This window comes from Syngnathoides biaculeatus, chromosome 11 (assembly GCF_019802595.1).
Source record: "Syngnathoides biaculeatus isolate LvHL_M chromosome 11, ASM1980259v1, whole genome shotgun sequence".
NCBI lineage: Eukaryota > Metazoa > Chordata > Actinopteri > Syngnathiformes > Syngnathidae > Syngnathoides > Syngnathoides biaculeatus.
In genome coordinates, this window is record NC_084650.1 from 23384645 (window position 1) to 23405132 (window position 20488).

A 20488-nucleotide genomic window follows, 5' to 3' on the forward strand; every position below is an offset into this window, starting at 1 on the left:
TTGTTGGCGCAAGAGTGAATGGCTGTGCAACTGATTTTCAATCACGCAGCACTGCAGGTTTGAGGTCAGGCCGGCCCCTGAGGAAGGACAGTAATACAATAGCCCAGTGGCACGCCTCAATTTGGACATGTTGTCAAGAAGGAAAGGGGAAAAAAAAGAATCACGCCATTCTTTACAGGTGGAACTAGGGTCTGTTTGAGGCTTTTGCTCCTCATAACGACAAAGGCTGCTGACGCTCGTAGTCGCAGCTCATTGAAAACCTGTGGTTTGCGTGTCCTTGAGGGGAACATGGGTGCAAAGGGTCATCGCTCACCTCCTACAGTTCCATCAACACGTGCACAGTAATGGCCACCTAATCCCACCGACCTGACCAGAACAAGACAACCACAGAGCGATGGAGGTGGACGGGAGCTCAGCCCAGCGAGGTGACTGATGCAACGTCACCTAATTTTGAGAGTTGGATTTTCCGTTGCTGGATGAATGGAAGCTGTAACTGCCAACCGAACAAACCAGACGTGTCTTCTTTAAATTAATGAATACAGTGGAATAATCCAAAATGCTTGACTGAATGTGAGATGAGGAGAGGGAGCCAAGGCGAATGGCACAGAATGATTGAAATAGAAACAGTCCAAGTCTGTCAGCAGATGGCCGCGCTCCTTTAGATGTGAACTAATACGTTTTTCTGTGCTATTAGCAACAACTTATTCTTTGGACACAAATGAATGTCCTCAGAAAACGTGCCTTCTCAAAAGAACTATACACTTGCCCGCAGTGCAGAAACGGCAAGCATATGGGTGTTGAGATGCATGTGTATATAACACGCTTGCAAACAAACGCACAAATATACACTAGCCCCGAGTCTGTTTATTTTCCATCTAGTGGAATTCTCACGACTCCGCTGGCAAGCCTGAGGGATTAGTACTATATTTGAATAATTCACCAAAGTTAGCAATCTTTTCATGTTGTTTGCATTCCTCTCTCACATGCGGCAACAGCTTGATTCATCTGCATGAGTCAGGTCGTCGCCATCTTTGTATCACTTGGCTCCTATTATTTACAGTTGGCCCAGGTACTGCATATTTGCTGGAATGTGGCATTTTGCCCTGACTGTTGGCCCCCGACCACAAAGTAGCGCAGGAAGGGAAACAACGCGAATGCGTCAGGTGGAAGGCACATTTATAGTGCAAGTTTAATGGAAAGACGATAAAACAAAGTTTAGCCAAGTGTGCCCCTCAAATGTTGATCATGTTGTGCCACAGCCTCCTCCTTGGGCTCCCTGGGCCCCTCCCAGGATGGTGCCCATCTGATCTGACAGACTGGCCTCCCTCCGCCAACTCAAACACTTTGGGGTCTTGGCCCTTTCGAGCTTCACAAGAAGAAAAAAAAAAAAGTGTTAGTGTCCTTTCGCAATGAGGAGTCACTGAACAAGCTGTTGTGGAAGATTACAGCCTGAAGAAGTCGACTTGTGGAAGAAAACATTTCCACTGATGAATGTTGGTATTTGTTAAAAATATACCTGTGCTAGAAATGTGAAGAGAAATACTTTTTTTTCATGTCAGCAATTTCAAACTCAAATGGATTTTTTCACGTGGGTATAGTCATTTAATCACCAGAGTATATTCACACACACACAAAAATCCTAGAAGCGATCTATTTACTAATGGGGAAAAAAAACGGGGGGGGGCGGGGGGGGGGAGCTGTAATTGGCTGGCACAAGCAGCTCCAAAACAAACTATTTTTATGCAATATCCTCCTGCTATACAGTAAAATAAAAGCCACAACATCACAAATACAATGAAAAAGCTGTCAAAAAAAGGCCCTGAAGATGCCTCTCAAGTGAGAATAGAAAAGAGCATTACATTTATGAACAAATGAATGGCAATTTGCATCTGTGGAACTCTTGTAAGAGGACTTTCAAAAGAAAGATACAGGGATGCTTTTAAAAGTCATTCACCGACTCGGGAAGGATGATAGCATGCTGGCCATGTCAGTGAATGCGACTATGACATGCCTCCTTTAGTACTGCATGTCAAGGCAGGGCGATTCATGAATGTGCGTTTGATGAAACAAAAGTGAGGATTCAGATGTACTCTTGGGTTTGTCACTGCCGGGCTGTGCGTGAGCTTGCTGACAAATGACGGTGCAGTCGCTTCATCTCAGCGGACTCGGGAGGCATGTTCGTGAGTACACAGCCGAGCAGAGATGCCACTTGTGATTGGAAATAAACTTATCATGTCCGTGGCTCTGGCGCGTTGGACTTTGGCCTTAAGGGGAACCTGCTTCAGGTGCTGACACCTGGACTTGTCTGAGACAGGTAACAAGGGAGGAGAGGACGCCGAGGTCGCCAGCTGTTCCTAGACCACAAGACTGACAAGGGTGTGACAGAGAACCTTGGTGTTTTTCGCACAATACTCGGGAATCTGGAGAGGTCAAAAGTGAAATGTCTCATTGGACTGCAGCTCAGTGCGCATTGAAGGAATGTTTTGCTTTTTCTTTTGATTTCATTTGTTTGTTTGAGTTTGGTTCCAGCCCAGAAGCACACAAGTGATAACAAAGAGGAAGTTTTTACTAGTAAACATGGAACAGGAAAGAAATTATTGTGACATAGGAGAGTTTCTGGCTATTCAGTCCAATATGTGGACTACAATTATTTTAATATCAGTTAGATACAAAAGCATTTAAGGCAAAGGATGGTGGTTAATGACGACCATGAAAATTAGATTTTTTTTCACTTTCAGAGCCAATGTGTAGAGTAGTAGAGTTTCATCTAGTAGCCCGCCTTGCCAAATAGACCGCAATACTCAACATCTGTTAGCATCCTGCTTGCTTACAGACATATAGTGCAACAACAGTTTTACTTCATTTTATTTTCATTTGACAGTAACCTCTTGTTATATGCCAGATGTATGATTGTTAACGTTACTCAAAACAAAGTGTGTACAGTTAATCCAGAGTTTTTAAAATTTGATTTTGGGCAGTTTGAGTCTCTAAAATTATTTCATATTTATATATGAAATGATGTGAAAAATAGTTCCAAGTCATCCTAAAAGAATAGATTATGTTTGACATTTGATACTACAGTGTGAATTAAAAAGGGAGTTTTCCACTATAGCGATATTCATTGGTTACAATGCAATTTTCTGCTACAGCACCATAAGGGCTGAAATTACACTCATTCTCCTTCTGGAGGGAGGGAGGGAGGCAGGGAGGAGAGGAGGGTTTTGTCTAACAATAGCAGGACTGACAATCTCATCAGATTCATAGAGGTCAGTATTGTGCTTATACCACAGGGGAATGTCAAGCATTTCTGGACAACCCTTTTAATTGAATTGAATTTCATTACTGAAGCTTGAGAGAAAATACTACAAGATCCATCCAGATAGAACCCTGAACAAGAATCACATGTGTTTGCCTTTCCCTTGTTTCCATCCACTCGCTGGCTTAGGTTACTTCCACTCACGCTTGACATCTGCTGATGTTTCTACATGGGCGATCTGTAACGTAATACCTTGACTAAGGGAGGAAAATAACCTCTGTTTTAGCAAAGGAGAGGGTGGTGCTGACAAAGGTGTTGGATTTCCCTCTGTGCTTTTTCAGTACAGTGGATTTCTCCTTCAGTCTGCTTGCTGTTTGATCCGCAGCTCGCACAACAGCCATTGTTGGTTTGTTCACAATGTTTTTGCTCTTCACATTCACTCTGACCTCTGTTCCTGTATTCAGGTGCATCTTCCTTCTTTCACCTTCAACCTTATTTTTATACGCAGCCATCTCGCTGTCATGCTATCTCTGAACCTTTGTGACAAGGCTAATCTAGGACTGCAAATGAAGCAGGCTGGATCTCTGGCTACAAAAGGATCGATATCCGTTGCTGAGTATCAGGCAAGACACTCCCTGCATCTTAGATTCTCTCACGAGACAGACTGGGCAGGGAAATGAAACGCCACTGACTCTTGCGACGTAAACACAGCACACGGGCTGCCATAATTCACCCTTTTATTGCCCGTGTTTACTACACAGCTTTAGCTGCAAACAATAACAAATGTAGTAGCTGGTGTGAGACAGCAGCATTGTTGGTCGGGAATATGTCTCTTAAATCAGAGAGGTCTATCAAATAAGAGCAGGGTCTTTATAAAAGATAATGAGATATGTGAAAAAAGTGGGATGATGAATCAGGTTCAAGGCCGTGAGGACTAATAAGTTCTGAAAATGAGAGCGTGCGCTTAATTGGGGAATGCAACAAAAACGGGACCATCCTAGGAAAGGGCTGCAGGCCAAAATAAAGATGAACAGACGACTTTGGGATGCAAAGAATGCAAAAAGAAAGCCACAGGTAGCCAAGTGCCACAGGACAAGCAGGGTGTTGCCTGGGAGTTACCTGGACAGGTTGCCACACAAGCACTTTTCTGGACGTTCTGCCCGTCGCAGGACGTGCCGCCGTTCAGCGGCGTGGGGTTGGTGCAGCTCCGACTCCTCTTCTGCCAGCCTCGCCCACACACAGCACTGCAGGATGACCAGGTGGTCCACGTGGACCAGCCGCCGTTGACTGTCAGACCAGCGCAAGGAGAGGGATGGGTTGGTGGGGTTTGGGGTTAGGGAGAAAGTTGGAAGGGAAGATGGGATGAGGGTACAGAGCAGCCAGGATTACCCGACATGCACTAAGGACAAGACGTGTGTTCCAAGAATAATTGCGAGTGCTGCTGCAGTTCTAACAGAAGCTTGAGAGAGCAGGGCTGCTTCCTGCACTGGAGCTGGAATTACAGCCACCTGAAGCGCAAACACATGGCGACATTAAAAGATGACCAACCAAAAGGATGCAAAAAAACTATGATGACTAAGGGAAGTAAACGTTATGCACAAACGACTGCACAAAGTCAAATGAAGCATAATGAAAAAAATTCAACTCTGATCTGAACCCAGCATAAGTGTGTAATCCACCATGGCAGTGGAAGTCATTCAGAAAGGTGCCTATCAAACATCCATCACTGATTGCAGCATTTCACGTCACTCATTATGTTGTGTGAATTATAGAGAGCAGCCCTACCATTTTTAACCTCCAGTTGCAATTGCAAAGTGCAGCACAATCAAGCCCACATTATTACAGCTCCTCTTGATAAACCAGTGAGCCCATGTTCCGAACCTGCACCAGTTGTAGCCGCTCTCCGCCGCTAACGGCAAGCAATTACATCAAACCATGCTGATGTGATTGTAATCTGCACCTCCCTGTGTCTAACTGTGCTTGTTTCATCTTACATGAAATAGTGATTCCTGATTTATTGACTTCAACAGCGCATTTCTCCCCCCCGTGTGGACACCGACCCTCAACACCCACTCCGCCCTCACTTTCGCCTGGGCTTGTCGTGACTGAATCATTTCCTTGCCCTCTCTATGCGATTGATTGCCTGCCATAGTGAGGTAAATTGCCAGGCAACACAAGCCCTGATTACCTCTTAGCAAAGAATGCAGTCGCACCAGCCAGGCCATGACAAAATGCATTTCTGCCCCCCGGTTGAACCCTTTGAAAATAGTAGCTGTTAATATGACCCACTGCAGCTAGCTAGATCAACTAGTATGCCAGACGAGCAGTTTATTCTTCTGGGGCACAGTAGGTGAACAACAGACAGAAACAAGAGTGCTTTTGTTGTGATTTAACCTTAATTCGATACAAACAGCGATTAACGTTTGACATTTTCAGGCACAGAAAAAATGTGCATGCGACAAAAATCTGTTCACAATTTTACAGGACTTGAAGTAAGAAATATGATTTGGAAAAGGACCACAGATGGCACCTTTACTTCACATTTAAACTCATCGCTGGATGCACAGTCTCATTAAAAATAACCTGTGCTGAGCATGTCATGAGCAGTTTGACAGCACACAGAAAAATAGATAGATACACAATGGACAGAACATGTACAATACTTTTACAACTCACCAAAAACAGCTATTTAACTAATTTCATTATTTATTGACACTTGCTTACTTATGGGGCTTGAGTCAAAAGCTCCTGGACTGTATATTGATGGACAGGTTTCCAGGTTTTTTAATTGCATTTTAAATACATAATACTTTTGGAATCAAACTTTGTCCTTCGCATAAACTGTGTGTACAAAACTCTTAACCAAATCATTTGTATACTGTTGTGTCAAAGCTCATTTGGTCTGCATATGCCACATCTTTTTCGCTACCCACATTCTTTCTCCACGTTAATTAACAGCCTTCATTCCACGGAGATTGCTGCCATCAAAAGGCAACAGAATGTTCAACGGTAATTGATATTCAAGTCTCAACAACTTGAATGTGAGAAATGCTGCACATTTTCCATTTTGGCAAGGAAATTTCCACAGCCACTGTCATTTCACAAAGTCTGTAACTACAAAATATTGCTGCGGTTAAAAAAAAATACAAAGGTGATAGACAAATATTGTATAAGACAGCCAGTGATAAGTATTCAAGGCATTTGGAAGCAGAATTGAGGCTAAACGGGGGGGGAATTACAGTGAAGAAAGTAAGTATTTGGACACCCTGCTATATCGCAAGTTCTTCTACTTAGAAATCATGGAGGGGTCTGAAATTTTCATCATAGGTGCATGTCCATTGTGAGAGAGAAAATCTAAAAAGAAAAATCCAGAAATCACAAGGTATTCCATCCCATGCATGATTTCAAACCATGATGTCTTAGTGTATTACCAACAGTCTTCTTGGACACGGTGGTCCCAGCTCTTTTCAGGTCATTGACCAAGTTCTGTCTTGTAGTCCTGGGCTGATTTCTCACCTTTCTAAGGATCATAGAGACCCCACGAGGTGATATCTTGCATGGGGCTCCACTTCGATTGAGATTGAGCGTCATGTTTAGCTTCTTCCATTTTCTAATGATTGCTCCAAGAGTGGTCCTTTTTTCACCCAGCTGCTTTGCAATTTCTCTGTAGCCCTTTCCAGCCGTGTGGAGTTGTACAATTTTGTCTCTGGTGTCTTTGGTCATGGCCATGCTACAAGTTTGGGTCTTACTGATTGTATGGAGTGGACAGGTGTCTTTATGCAGCTAATGACCTCACACAGGTGGATCTGATTCAGGATAATACACGGAGTGGAGGTGGACTTTTAAAGGCGGACTAACAGGTCTTTGAGGCTCAGAATTGTAGCTGATAGAGAGGTGTTCAAATACTTATTTGCAGCTGTATCACACAAATACATCCTTAAAAAAAAAAAAATCATACATTATTTCTGGATTTTTCTTTTTAGATTATCTCTCTCACAGTGGACATGCACCTACAATGAAAATTTCAGACCCCTCCATGATTTGTACGTGGGAGAACTTGCAATATAGCAGGGTGTTTAAATACTTATTTTCTTCACTGTATTACCACCCATAGCATACTTAAATATTTGTGGCCTATAGTATGTTGCAACCATTGAATTCAAATGTGATAATTTTAAACAAAACAAAATGTTTTCATATTCAGTTTGAACAAGAAATGTTTTGTCTTTGTTGTATATTCAGTTTAATACACAGTTGATTGAGAAGGATTTTCAAATCTTTGTGTTCTGTTTTTATTTGTTCATCTACATTTTACACAGTGTCCCAACTTCATTGGTAATGGGGTTTGCATTCAGTTCCAGGAATCTCTTTCGAGAAAATGACTTTACTGCATTTTAATAAAAATGTCAGTCAGCCAATGAAAAACACGGCATTACTTATACTTGATTCAATTTCTTCAACCGTATTGGGCCAGTAAACTTTGTGAAAGCAGACCGTCAATATTGACAAAATGGCTGCCAGAAACATTTTACAGTAAAATGTGCCATTCCACTTCATCCAATCATAGCCTTTCACATCATTCATTCTACTGAAAGTGGACACTGCTTTATCTATAAACAAAAGGGAAGGAATGACCTGAACATACAGTAATAACACAAATCTATAAATGTATTGTTAAATCAATAAGGAATGATTACTACCAATTTATGACAGCGGAACAAATTTCTTTAATCAATAAAAATTATAACTTATACAAACGCTATCATAAACACACATTTGTTGTTTCATTGAACATAATAGTAGTGGGGCATATATGCACTCTCGTCAGTGTGCTTGATATTAGCAATGATCTGTATATGCTCTGGGGAATACACAGTGCAGGGTAGAACTACATTTGCATGAGATGTCATTGCTTTTAATCAAATGTGCACAATATTTCTTATTCGAATTATATTGTAATTCTCCATTAGAGACTAACCTGCATTTTACAGGTTTAATCACATTAATTACATTACGTTTCTGTGTACTCTAGTCCGATTTAAATGCTATTTACATAATTCCCAGGGAAAGTTAAAAGAATTCCCTTAATTTTGCAACTCTTTTGTAGAGTACATGACAGTACATGATAGTGCTCTAATATTTCTGGTGTCACATGTGCAGAGAACTGCGTATTATTAGAACCATAAAATCCTGAAGCTTAAACAACGTTGCAGTTTATTTTACCGAATCGAGAGCCCTACGTTTGAGACTATTTTTAGCTTCTCTTTAATGCACCAAAATTGTGTTCACTGTTCATGAATGGTCTGATGAGGTTTATGTTGAAGTGTTCACGGCTCATGTAAAGAAAAAAAAATGCACATTTAATCATTGCGATCTGCTCAAGCACTGCAGTCATTATGCTGAAAACACACAAATGCCTGCAACGACAAAGACCTCAGTGAACCTAGTTGGAAGTCAATATTGAATAAATCTCAGCCATATTTTTTGCACACAAATTTTGTTGAGGCACCAGCAGAATCTCCACTTGTGGGTTAATTTGTGTTGTTTCCACATTTTTATGTAGTTATCTTTCACCTGATTTAATTTATAGTTCATAATACATTGCATTGATGTGAGGAAAGAATGTTCGGATTATATTTTGTAGTCACTAGTGCACTCAACAAAACACATGCAATGGTTTCCTGTTAATATATCTGAAAACTGTTAAAAGAAAAAAAAAAAAAAGCCATCCATGAATATTTCCAATCATGTGAACGGTCTGTTCCTTTGACATGAGTGTCCACCTACCATAGATTAGGACTGTGGCAGAGTTGCTTTTGCGGCGAGCGACAATATTTTTGGCCACGCATGTGTAGTTGCCCGTGTCGGCCAGTCGGGCCTTCTTGATGACAAGATTATGGTCGGCCGCGATGAAAAAATTGGGGTCGCTCTGTGGGTCGATCACGTCCTCGTTCCTCTGCCACTCCACCTGAGAGAGTTGAGAGAGTTGGATTGATCAAAAGTGCAACTGATCCTAAATGCCTACACCAACCATGCACTCCAGCACCCAGAGACTTAAATTGGAGACAGTGAGGTAGTTTTGTGTTGATGCTGTGAAAAAAAGGTAATTTTGTTGGAATATATTCATGCACCTGACTGATAAAAGTATTTTCTTTCATTTTCTAATTTAAGGGAGAACTCTGCAGCTGCTAGAGCACCAAGAGAGAAAGAAGAAAAAGCACGTGCGGCTTCTTAATTTCTGTTTTCTGGTGCAATCTTAGTTGTTTTCTTGGTCTCACTTGACCTTCTGCCTTCTTGAGGGTGCTGCAGCATTTTTGTTGGTATTATTGCCCCATGTGATGCACATAATTGGGCTCTCTTTTTCTTCTGTGTGTGCCTTATTTTCTCCTGTGGTGACTTTTGCTCTGATGCTCTTTTTTTCTCAAGCTGTGGGCTGGCATTTTCCTTGCACTTTCTCTGCAAGCTGTCTGTCCCCACACTATCCAACTGTGATTGACTAGTTGGCGGTTTGCGGTCCCTGGGCTGTCTCAATGGCTCGTCCAACGTATGCTGTTCGAAGCTGGGTTTCCACCAAACTGTATGGTTCACTAAAGTTTTTCTTTTTTTTGGATGGAGGGGGTGGGATGGGGGCCATTTCTTTCATTATAATGTCACCAAACTACAGCAGTTCACCGCGGTGCCATTTGTGATTGTAAAGTTGGTCCAGTCTTCCAGACAGACACTGATAAACAAGCGCCATAATCTTCACAAAAGTGATCATTACCTGTCCACCAACTAGACTCCAGTGTGTCTTGTTAGTTATATTTACTGATTATAAAAAATTTGAGGGAAATTAGAATGCTCTACTTCGCATAAACCGGCAGAGGCGGTGTTGAGTCAGCCTTAACTAATTTATGGCCTTGAAAAAGACATTACGGCTATGAGAGCTGAGCTGTACAAGGTCTTGATTAATGGATATGGTAATAGAGTTTATTTTCTCAGGATGATTTTTTTTTAATAGCGGGTTCTCTAATTCAGAGCATGTCCCCAATCATGTCCACTGTTTCAACTAGCAACATATTGGGGAAGAGAAGGGCTAATTTAAAAACTAATTTGGTCACTATACTGTACACAGTGATTTTAGCAGATCTCAGGCTATTTTTCAAAAATTACACTGGTTTCTCTTTCAAGCTCTTGTAAAGTGAAAATAAAATGGCTTGAAGAGTGCCATTAACAACCCTGACAAATTAAACTACTCTCAGCCCTTAGGCATTGTGGGCATGCCTGCTAAATGCCCTGAAAACACACAGTACTAAATTTTAAACTACATCTGTGCGCCTGGCATATGACTACACATCCCAGGTCTACACTTTTTCTTTTAAAGCCTTCAGTGTTTGGAATATATCCCATCGAGTTGTTCTGGGGCTTTTCCATGTGGCGAAGAGAAATGCTATCCCCTAGCTAGGTCGCGGGCGAACAGGCGTCTCGATGCCGCAAAGTCCAATACATCAGCACCTCGCTTGGAGGCGTGTCGATGCGCAGCTCCACATAACAGAAACTTCAAGGAAAGTTAAATGTTTAATGTACACAGTACCTTTACACATTTTTTAGCCTGTGGATAAACATACATGGCTAATATTTTAAGTACATACTGTACTTTCTGCTAATTATAAGCCCTGCAAGTTTTTGCGTTTCAACACATTATGGGAATCTGAATAACACTAATTACATAACACTTGCGAATTTAAGTAAATAATCCGAAATATTCTCTACATTGTGGCATCCAGGGAAGATGTGAATTTTTATTTAGTTGGCATAGCTTGCTAGCTAACCACATGCTATAGTGCTAGAAATGGGCCAAGTAATTATCTTCTTCTTCTTTTCCTTTCTTTGTCATGAGGCGTCACCACAGCGTGTCATCTTTTTCCATCTAAGCCTATCTTGTGCATCTTCTCTCTCACTCACCACTGCCAAAGGCAGGGTGCTCATTTACACTTTGCTAAAGCAGTAATTTATCAATATGTTGAAAACCTTTGACTCCAGGTATGGGATTTTTGGCCGCAAATATTTTGCAGAAGCGGCCCTACATTACCTGTACAACTTTTCTAATGAGAAAAGAGTGTGAGAGCCCTGGGCGTGCCAGACAAGCCATTCAGTTTGATGGTTCCTTTTTATAATGTTAAATTGTTGAACATTAAAATGGACATTTCTAAAGAATTGAGAAATATTTCAGACTTTCAACAAGTACCCCAAAAATGTAACATTTCAAACTGTGTTGTGATGAACCAAACTGAGACATATTATTTGGTTGCCATTAATAGAATCTATTAATAGAAATTAAGAGAATAAATTGCAAACAGCCAGGTCCAGTACACGCAGATATACACCACTGGAAGACTTGAACAATGCAAAAGACTTGAAAAGACCACGTGGATGAGAAATAGTGAGATGGCAAAGAAAACGAATAAAATTGTGAGGCAAATAGAGCCATTAATTATAGATGGGCCAAATGCAGAGTGAAGCCTCCCCCATCTTATCTTGGCTGATATGACGAGCCACTGTGATATATGGCGACTTAGAGATGTGGGAGAGATAATAAAGCAATAAAAGGGGGTAATTAGAGGTGTAATTTATCCATATGGGATGTCTGTTCCCCCGTGAAAGCCGGAGAGATTCCAGGGAGATGATCGCTGAGCCTCTATTTGCTCTTTGTCCTCCTGGTGAAGAAAGGGTAAATGGATGCAATAGATGCAGGCCTATAAATAGCTTTCATATATTCTCACCTCGGGTTCTGGTACTCCCTCGGGGGGATGGCAGCGCAGTGACACCTCCTGGTCCAATGCCACCTCTTTAGCCTGAGGCTCCTCCTCAAAGTTCTTTCTCAGGTCTGAGGAGAGAACACAAGCAAATGCAACCAATTAGGCTATTTGTAACTACATGTGAAGTGAAAATGAAAGCGCCGCCAAGCTAAATCTCAAAATGTTCATGGGCGCGTCGCACTCCAGCTGGCCCCCGAAGCCACACAGGGATTGGTGGCACCAACCATGTTGCTTATTACAGCGTGCCTGGCTGCTTCAGAGATGCTTGTCTGCTGCCAGAGGGGCCCGGCATCAACCAAAAGCAATTGCATTTACCGCTCACTCCTTCCTCCCTCGCGCACCAACCACTCTCTACAGCAGCCGCCTGCCTGCAGCTTCCATCTGTAAGAGGGCTTGGAGCAGCCACACGAAAACAAAGCCCCGAGGCACCTGGACAAGAGCTCCTGCAAGCTTGGCTGACTGCATGAGGCTTCACATTTCATCTCATTGAATACTTTCACTGTTTCACTCAGTGTTGCTATATACGGTATTTGCCCATAAGTCATGCTGAGCGTTGCACAGGTAAGGCTGGCATTGCTCATTCTTTCATGGAAGGAAATAAATGGAGGACTACTTGCGTCTGATGAGCTAGACAGGCCACTGATAGCTAGCAGCTTGGCACTAATTTGATGTTTCCGCCCCGGGTTTGCACTCAGAGTAAATCGATGTGTTGCTGTGTCGCATGGGGCGCAGGGTGCAGCCGTGAGCTGCTGGTGAATTCCTTTTAACTAATGGGAGAGCCTTCCCTCAGAGGAGCACTAAGACAGAGTGTTTTTGTAAATGAAATGAACCTTATACAGATGACGTGAGATAGAAGCATCCATAAGAGACATAAGCGAAATGAACACAGAGCTTATGCAGATGTGTCCTCGACTCATGTCTTAATGACTGCCTGAACCCTCAAACAGGGTTAGATAATGACGGCCTGTCTTCTAAGGTCCTGTTGGGATGGGAGAGGGGGGGGACGTTGTTATCTAGAAAAATTCATATTTATGTGGGATTTAATGGGCAGAATGCTTTAAAACACTAAAACAGAAAAGGGCTTCCTCTAATAAAGCTTTGAGGCTGCAGCAGAGGATCCGTCTGTGTTCCCCAGACACATTTATGTACGGTACATTGCAATAAATTTCAAATCTGTTTTTACTCAGCTACTTTCATCTGGATCATCGCTGATACTGTCTAGCTCGTGAAAAGTATGCTCATGAATACTCAAATTTAGTGTGCCGCTTTTTAAAACATCTCTCCATGCAAGGAAGAAGAAACACTGGAAGAGCAAGGTTTAGGAAACAAAGGTCACCAATACAATGCGGATTATTATAGTCTTATTCCATCCTATTAATTTGTATGTATTTTTTTCTTTTCACGGATACCATCATGATACTGTGGACACTCCAAAGTCAACGAGACAAAATTTAAACAATTTGGAGTTCAGGCAAAGATTTCTAGAAAAAAATATTCCTCAGTACAAGAAAACGTTTTTTTTTGTGCTTTTTGGATGCCACTACAGAAATGTGTTCCTATGGGGTAGAGGGCACAAGCCAGTGTAGACTGTTGGCCGGTCCCAACACTGGATCAATGGACAGGGCTGCATCAGGAAGGACATTCAGCTTAAAACTTTGCCAAACAAATATGAGCCTACATCTAAAGAATACCATACTGGATCAGTGTTGTCCCGGGTCAACAAAATCTGCCCCTGACACTGTTAACCTGCAGGGCGACGGTGGAAATTCAACCACTGTGGATGAAAATGAGGAAGAGGTAGAAAGTACTGAGGCAAAAAGAGAAGAGGAAAGCACAGAGCCTACAACTGAGTGTGGGGACTTTGAATGTTGGGACTATGACAGGAAAAACTTGGGAGTTGGTTGACATGATGAGTAGGAGAAAGGTTCATATAGTCTGCATCCAAGACAGCAGGTGGAAAGGCAGTAAGGCTAAAGGTTTAGGGGCAGGGTTTAAATTATTTTATCCTGGTATAGATGGGAAGAAAATGGAGTAGGGGTTATTTTAAAAGAAAGAATGGGGTAAGAATGTCTTAGGTGAAAAGAGTATCAGATTGACTCATGAGGCTGAAACTTGAAATTGAGGGTGTTCTGTGTAATGTAATTAGCGGCTATGCCCCACAGGTAGGAGTACCAAGATAGGAGCTGTGGTACTGCAAGTGTAGAGTGGCAGAGAAGTATGGTAGAATAGTACAGCACATGTATGACAACAGTGGTGAACGTTGCTGTAGGTGTGACAAAAGAATTTAAGGCGGAGGTGGGACTGCATCAGGGATCAGCTCTGAGTCCCTTCCTGTTTGCTGTGGTAATGGATAGGCTGACAGATGAGGTTTGACTAGAATCCCCTTGGACCATGATGTTCACAGATGATATTGTGATATGCAGTGAAAGCAGGGAGCAGGTGGAGGAACAATTAGAAAGATGGAGACATGCACTGGAAAGGAGAGGTTGAAAATTAGCCAAAGTAAAACAGAAAGAATGTGTGTGCGTAAATAAGATGGGTGGGAGGGGAACGGTGAGGCTACAGGGAGAAGAGCTAGTGAGGGTGGATGACTTCAAATACTTGGGGTCAACAATCCAGAGCAATGGTGAGTGTGGTAAGGAAGTAAAGAAACGGCTCCAAGCAGGTTGGACCAGCTGGCGGAAGGTGTCTGGTGTGTTATCTGAGAGAAGAGTGTCTGCTAGGATGAAGGGCAAAGTGTATAAAACAGTGGTTAGGCCGGCCATGACGTACGAATCAGAGACGGTGGCACTGAAAAGACAACAACAGGAAGCAGAACTGGAGGTGGCAGAAATGAAGATGTTGAGGTTCTCGCTAGGAGTGAGCAGGTTGGATAGGATTAGAAATGAGCTCATTAGCCAAGGTGAGAGAGAGCAGACTTCGAGGGTTTGGACACGTCCAGAGGCGAGAGAGTGAGTATATTGGTAGAAGGGTGCTGAGGACGGAGCTGCCAGGCAAAAGAGCGAGTGGAAGACCACCAAGAAGAAAAGTTTGATGGATATTGTGAAGGAAGACATGGAGGCTGTTGAGGATGCAGGACATGGGCTTTGATGGAAAAAGATGACGCAGTGGGGCGAACCCAAACAGGACAAGCTGAAATGAAAAGAAGAAGAAGGTGGCCACTACAGATGGATCCCAATCATGACAGAAAAAAGTATGACGATAAACATAGAACAGGAAATTTAAAACAAATGCAAACGTATGATAGCCTCAGCTTCCTCAGTAATTGGATAACAATTTGTTGAATATTCATTACATAAATTTCCCAAGCAGATTCGTAAGTAAATAACAGCAACTGAAAACATAATGGTTAATGACCAGCATTAAAAGGGCCAGCCACTCGTCAAGCAACCAGTACATTTTTTTACCAAGCTACTTTCAGAAGCAACAATATTGTTAACCACTATAAACAAAACACCAACAAAGCTTAGTTTGTGTCCTTACAGATAAACTTACATTATTTCCAACAATATCAAAACACCACATTAATCCGATCAAACAGCTTCCTGATCTCTGTCCATTATGCATCTGTCATACATCTTCAAAGGGAGAGTAGTTTTATTTCATTTTACTTGTATTATGCTTTGGTTAACATCTTTCAGAACAAATTAATTCACTTGACATGATTTCCTCTGGGAAGCTGCATTGTAATTAGAAAATCTTTGAAGTCAATCACGATCCTAAAATAGATGGCGTTTGATTGTGATCGTAATTCCCTTGTAATGATTAGAAAGTCCACTCACAAGCAATCCTGATGTACGCTTTTTGGCTTTTCTGAGTTCCGGTGGTGCTCCAGGCGACACACTGACACCAGTACTCATCCAGGCCGAAGATCTTCTCCACCTGCTGTCTGGTGATTTCTATAGTCACCTCCATGACTGGCAGAGCTGAAAAGCAAAAAAAAAAAAAAAAAAGCAGAATTAACAAGCAGGGAACTATAATAATATATAAACAGAGCCCTGTTAACTGAGGAAAAAAAAGAGGCTACTGGCAATGCTGGTTTCATTTGGAAGGCGGATAAAACGGAATGGGAAGCTGAAATGTGAAACAATGCACAGCAAATAAACTACTGGGCCTAGGTAGCTCCTCTGTCGTTAAAAAGCAAGTAATTAAATCTCAGGAATACGATGGAAAAGTTTTCGCTTTATTGCTAAAAGACAATCATTGCGGACACTAAACAAGACTGGGACAAATTTTCTCTGTAATACAATTCTGTCCAGTCTGGAATGCTGAGTTCACACTGAAGAGACGAGCTTTCATGTTCCTTTAACCTTGTATCGATAATCCAATCCGGCCTTGTTTTCTTTATCTTGAGCAGTGGCATTAAGTCTTCCTATGTGTCCTACTTTCTTGCGACTTGATGATGAGATATCGTCATTTTCCCCTTCAGTTTCTGGCTCACCCTATCTGAACTTTCCTCTCTGGGGTCTTTTCCAGAGAGGTGTTGAACCCTTCATTTGAACACAAAACATTCCGGGGAGCCTCAGAGGACACATCTGCCAGACTGGCGAGGTAGCATGTGTACGCCGGCTGTACGTCGAAGTCTCAATGGAGTGTCGCTCTTCAATTTCCATATGCATAAAAGCACTTTGTGACACTCCTCCACTTCACACATACTTGTCTGGTCTGCTCGCTTCCAGCTCCAAACACAAGTTGTCAGGAGCTTAGGTAAGTGGCACCTATCAGACTATCAAACCTATACAGCAATTATGTGAAGAACTTGCTCAGATTTGAGATGTTTTCCGCAAACAAATGTACATTGGGCGACCGTCATTAAAGGAAACTGAAGACCGGTGTATCAACGGCTCACAATACATTTGCACTAAATGCAGCTTTGAGCCACCACTCTAAGTCCCAAATTATTATGTACTTGTAAAATCACAACACATGTAAGATATTAGAATAACTCAAATTCATCTTATTTGCAGACAATCAAAAACGGTCACAAAAATAAGATGTTATTAAATTTGATGAAAACAATGTATTCAGTAGCAAAAAAAAAAAAAAAAAAAACATCCGGCATGGATGCAGATGGAAGGAGTTGTTATGAAATCTAACTACATGAGGTGATGCAACATGATATTCTGCTGAAAGTCTTACATAAAATGCGGTGGTATTTATTTGTTTTGTTGTTATTCTCTGACTGTATTTTTTCCAGGTCTTTGAAATAACTCAATTCATAGTACCCCATTCAAATTCACATACGTGTTTCACTCAAGACATCCAACTAAATCAAATAAATTCAAAACAAGAATAAAAAAATCTAACAATTTTGGGGACTGTGAGTTCATTAAGTTTCATTCTTTTGGTCTGTGCCCGTACTTGTTTAGGTGGAATATCCAGTATGTTAGAGTGAAAATTTGAAATGAATATAATATAAAGCAACAAATGGGGATTTTAATGTGATCCTTTAAATAGAGCAGAAGTTCCTTTCCTTAAATTGGGACTGTACTAAGATTTTTTTTCCATCTTAAAATGTCAAAAGAAATGAAAGATAGAGCATGCATTCTGCTGATGTCTGAAACAGTGTGGTGTCAAAAAAAAAAAAAAAAGTCCAACAAACCCTGTGGAAACACCATAGTCAACTATTGATTTCAGGAGACTGAGGTAAAGTATTAGCATTATGAAACTTCTATTAACTGCACACCAAGTTTTATGAAACTTTTTAACATTTCATTTGCATAAAAGTGCAAGACCAACTGTTAAAATTGCGACATAAAAACACATTTCGTTGCCTACCCACGAAGTGTGAAATTAAATAACTGGGTAACCTTTCTGAATTTTGCCTGTTTGTGGTATACAGTAAGTGTGTTGATACAAAGTGATTTTACTGTACTTAACGAGTTCCAGAGTGGTGTAAGTTTGTAAGTTTGCAAAATGCTTTCATTCTTAATCCTTTGTGTTGTTTGTTAAATGGTTTCATCAGTTTTGGTTTCCATTTGAACTGTTTTAAATGCATAACATGCCTCGTTAAATTAAATTGAAGGTGTCGTGTTGATTCACGTCTCAGATATGACGCAGTCACTTACTTCACATGACATTTACAAGTCACACAAGTGGAGAAAAAGTTTACTGTTGTGATAAAACAAATATTTTAATTTCAATAATAAAAGGTGATGGCACGAACAGTACCCTTAACAATCTTGCTTTGAAGTTTTCCATGTGCCGACGTCATGGAACAGGTATTGTTTATTCTACCCACATTCTTAATGCACCTTATGAAAATTAAATGATTGGATGAGCCTGAAAAAATGTATAAAACCCTTTCTAATAGATTCTTATCCTCAAACGATACTGATTTAGTCTTAAGTAGTAGAAGAGAAACATGGTAACGTTACTAAAATAATGATCCTTAAAAATCTGACTGCAACACGATTGCACCAACAGTGCTTGGTAGGAGAAAAAAAAAAATCTAATGTAATCAATATAAAGCTTTCCCATCAAAGCTGCATGTAAAATACAAATTCAGATGATGCAGTAAAGCTGCAGAAATGAAATGCGGTACAGCATTAAAAAATGCAATGACCGAGTCAGACTGAGCGCAGAGCAGTTTATATATGCATATCATTTCCCATATATTAGAAGACATACAGTGTATTAGGTGCTCGCTAACAGCGCATATTCAGTGCCAAGCAAGGCTGGAAAAATGTATCTGATTAATGCAAACTTCTCCTTGTCTTTGAGCCAGAGGCTGAAAGGAATAAAAGATCAGAATGGAGATGCAATGCATGAACAATAGGAACCTGAGGTGAGAAATTCTAAGAGGAGCAATTTGCAGCTCTGCTTGCCAATGTAATTGCATTCAGTTTCCTTATCTCTTCCTGTCCCCATAATTACCTGCTTTCTGTGTCTGACACCTAAAAGAAACACTGCTGTGAGCCAATGTGTCCAATTTCTGGCCAATTAAGGCGTACCACAAAATATTCATGACATTTGGGAGTAAAATAGCCATCCACGTTCAGAGCAGTTAGCATGGACTATTGCTTACCACTCAATTACGTCAATATTGAGTGTCATAAAATTACACAATAAGCTACATTTTTGTTCTCACTTGACTTTTCTTTTGCTTTAGGATTTAAAATGTGACATTTTCCCCTTTCTCTCCTTTTACAATTTATCTATTAATAACACACCGGAGGAACTTGCTAAATCTTAGACACCCTGCATAGCAATTAAAATTGGGGCCTTCTTGAATACAGGAATCAAGCAACTCTACAAAAACGTGTACGGCGCTGACTTTAGTCATTATTGTTTTTTCATTATTCCCTGCAAAATGCAAAACATCTGTCAATGCTGTTAATGAAAAAAAAAATATCTTGGATTTAGACTAAAATTAAATGGGATTTTCCTTGGCTCAGGCCATGACCCGCTACAAAGTTTTGGGAAAAGATTTTGTCTTAAATCTGCTAACTAACAAATGCTTGTCAAAAAATAAAGAGGGCAAAGCATAAGGACATCAAAGCACAAAATTATTAGTGTTATTTTCTGCATAGTTTTCAGGGGAGCTTTTAACTACAAAGTAAAATGTGTGCAGCTTCTGGTTTGATTCCCTCGTCCATTTGAGAAATTCAGCACCAGCTGTGGTACATTTCAGCAATGTTGTCCCCCCCCCTAAACTCACAGCGCACTCATTTGGGAGTTCAACTTTCCGTTCAACTTTGCGAACACCGGCACATTCATCAATGTCATTTCTCTTTCAACAAGCAATCAAAGTCAAAAACAGGCAGGGCCTTAGGACATCAACGCTGTCAGCTATGGAGGAGAAACCAGTCGTCTGCAAACATGCTGTGAGTGGAGAGGGATGTTGTCATTTATGAGCGTGAGAGTGTTGTCACAGTCGCTTTTCCTGGCTTCCTTGATTTGTGAATTTGCAAGGAGGAAATGTGGAAGAGCAATAAATTGGATTTAGTAACCAAGCAACAAAAAATACTTGAGAGGCACTCAGAAAATGAAGCTGTGGGCACTTTCAGATTGTTGGGGGGGGGGGGGGTGGGGGGGGGGGGGGAGAAAAGTCTTGTAATCAATAATCTAAAAGAAGCTATCAAAAGCCTCCATCCTGGCTGCCGATTTGAGAGCGCTCAAGAGTCAGCAGAGTTTCAACAAATTAAGGAGGAGGAATAAAAAGGACCTGAAGGAGATTTAAGGTGGCTTTGGCAATTCACTGACCTTACATTTTGCACTTCTTCAGACAAAAGGCTATAATACATCTTAGTTCTTGATCCACTGCCAAAGTTGCCATAATTGGCAGCAGGATATGATTTCTTCTCCTATGATTAATTGCTCATGAACCATTTTAAAACATGCACAACGAAAGACCAAAGGAGAGAAATATTTGTCCGTGGGCAATCCGCCCTTAAGTCAAAGAGAGGCTCAGTGCACAAGTAAACCTCACTGG

At 41.2% G+C, this 20488-nt stretch overlaps 1 protein-coding gene across 3 annotated transcripts in view; it reads right to left on the reverse strand.

Annotated features, from left to right (window-relative positions):
* unc5a (unc-5 netrin receptor A) overlaps window positions 1-20488 on the reverse strand; it is a 179612-nt gene that overhangs the window by 44601 nt on the left and 114523 nt on the right. For 2 of the 3 annotated variants that reach the window (XM_061835227.1, XM_061835226.1), the window contains 4 exons: window positions 15837-15980; window positions 12019-12122; window positions 9044-9224; window positions 4376-4543 (listed from right to left, as the gene is read on the reverse strand). In XM_061835227.1, coding sequence (XP_061691211.1) covers window positions 4376-4543; window positions 9044-9224; window positions 12019-12122; window positions 15837-15980 — 597 coding nt within the window. The remainder of the gene's footprint in view (window positions 1-4375; window positions 4544-9043; window positions 9225-12018; window positions 12123-15836; window positions 15981-20488) is intronic. The other variant, XM_061835228.1, reaches the window with a different exon arrangement.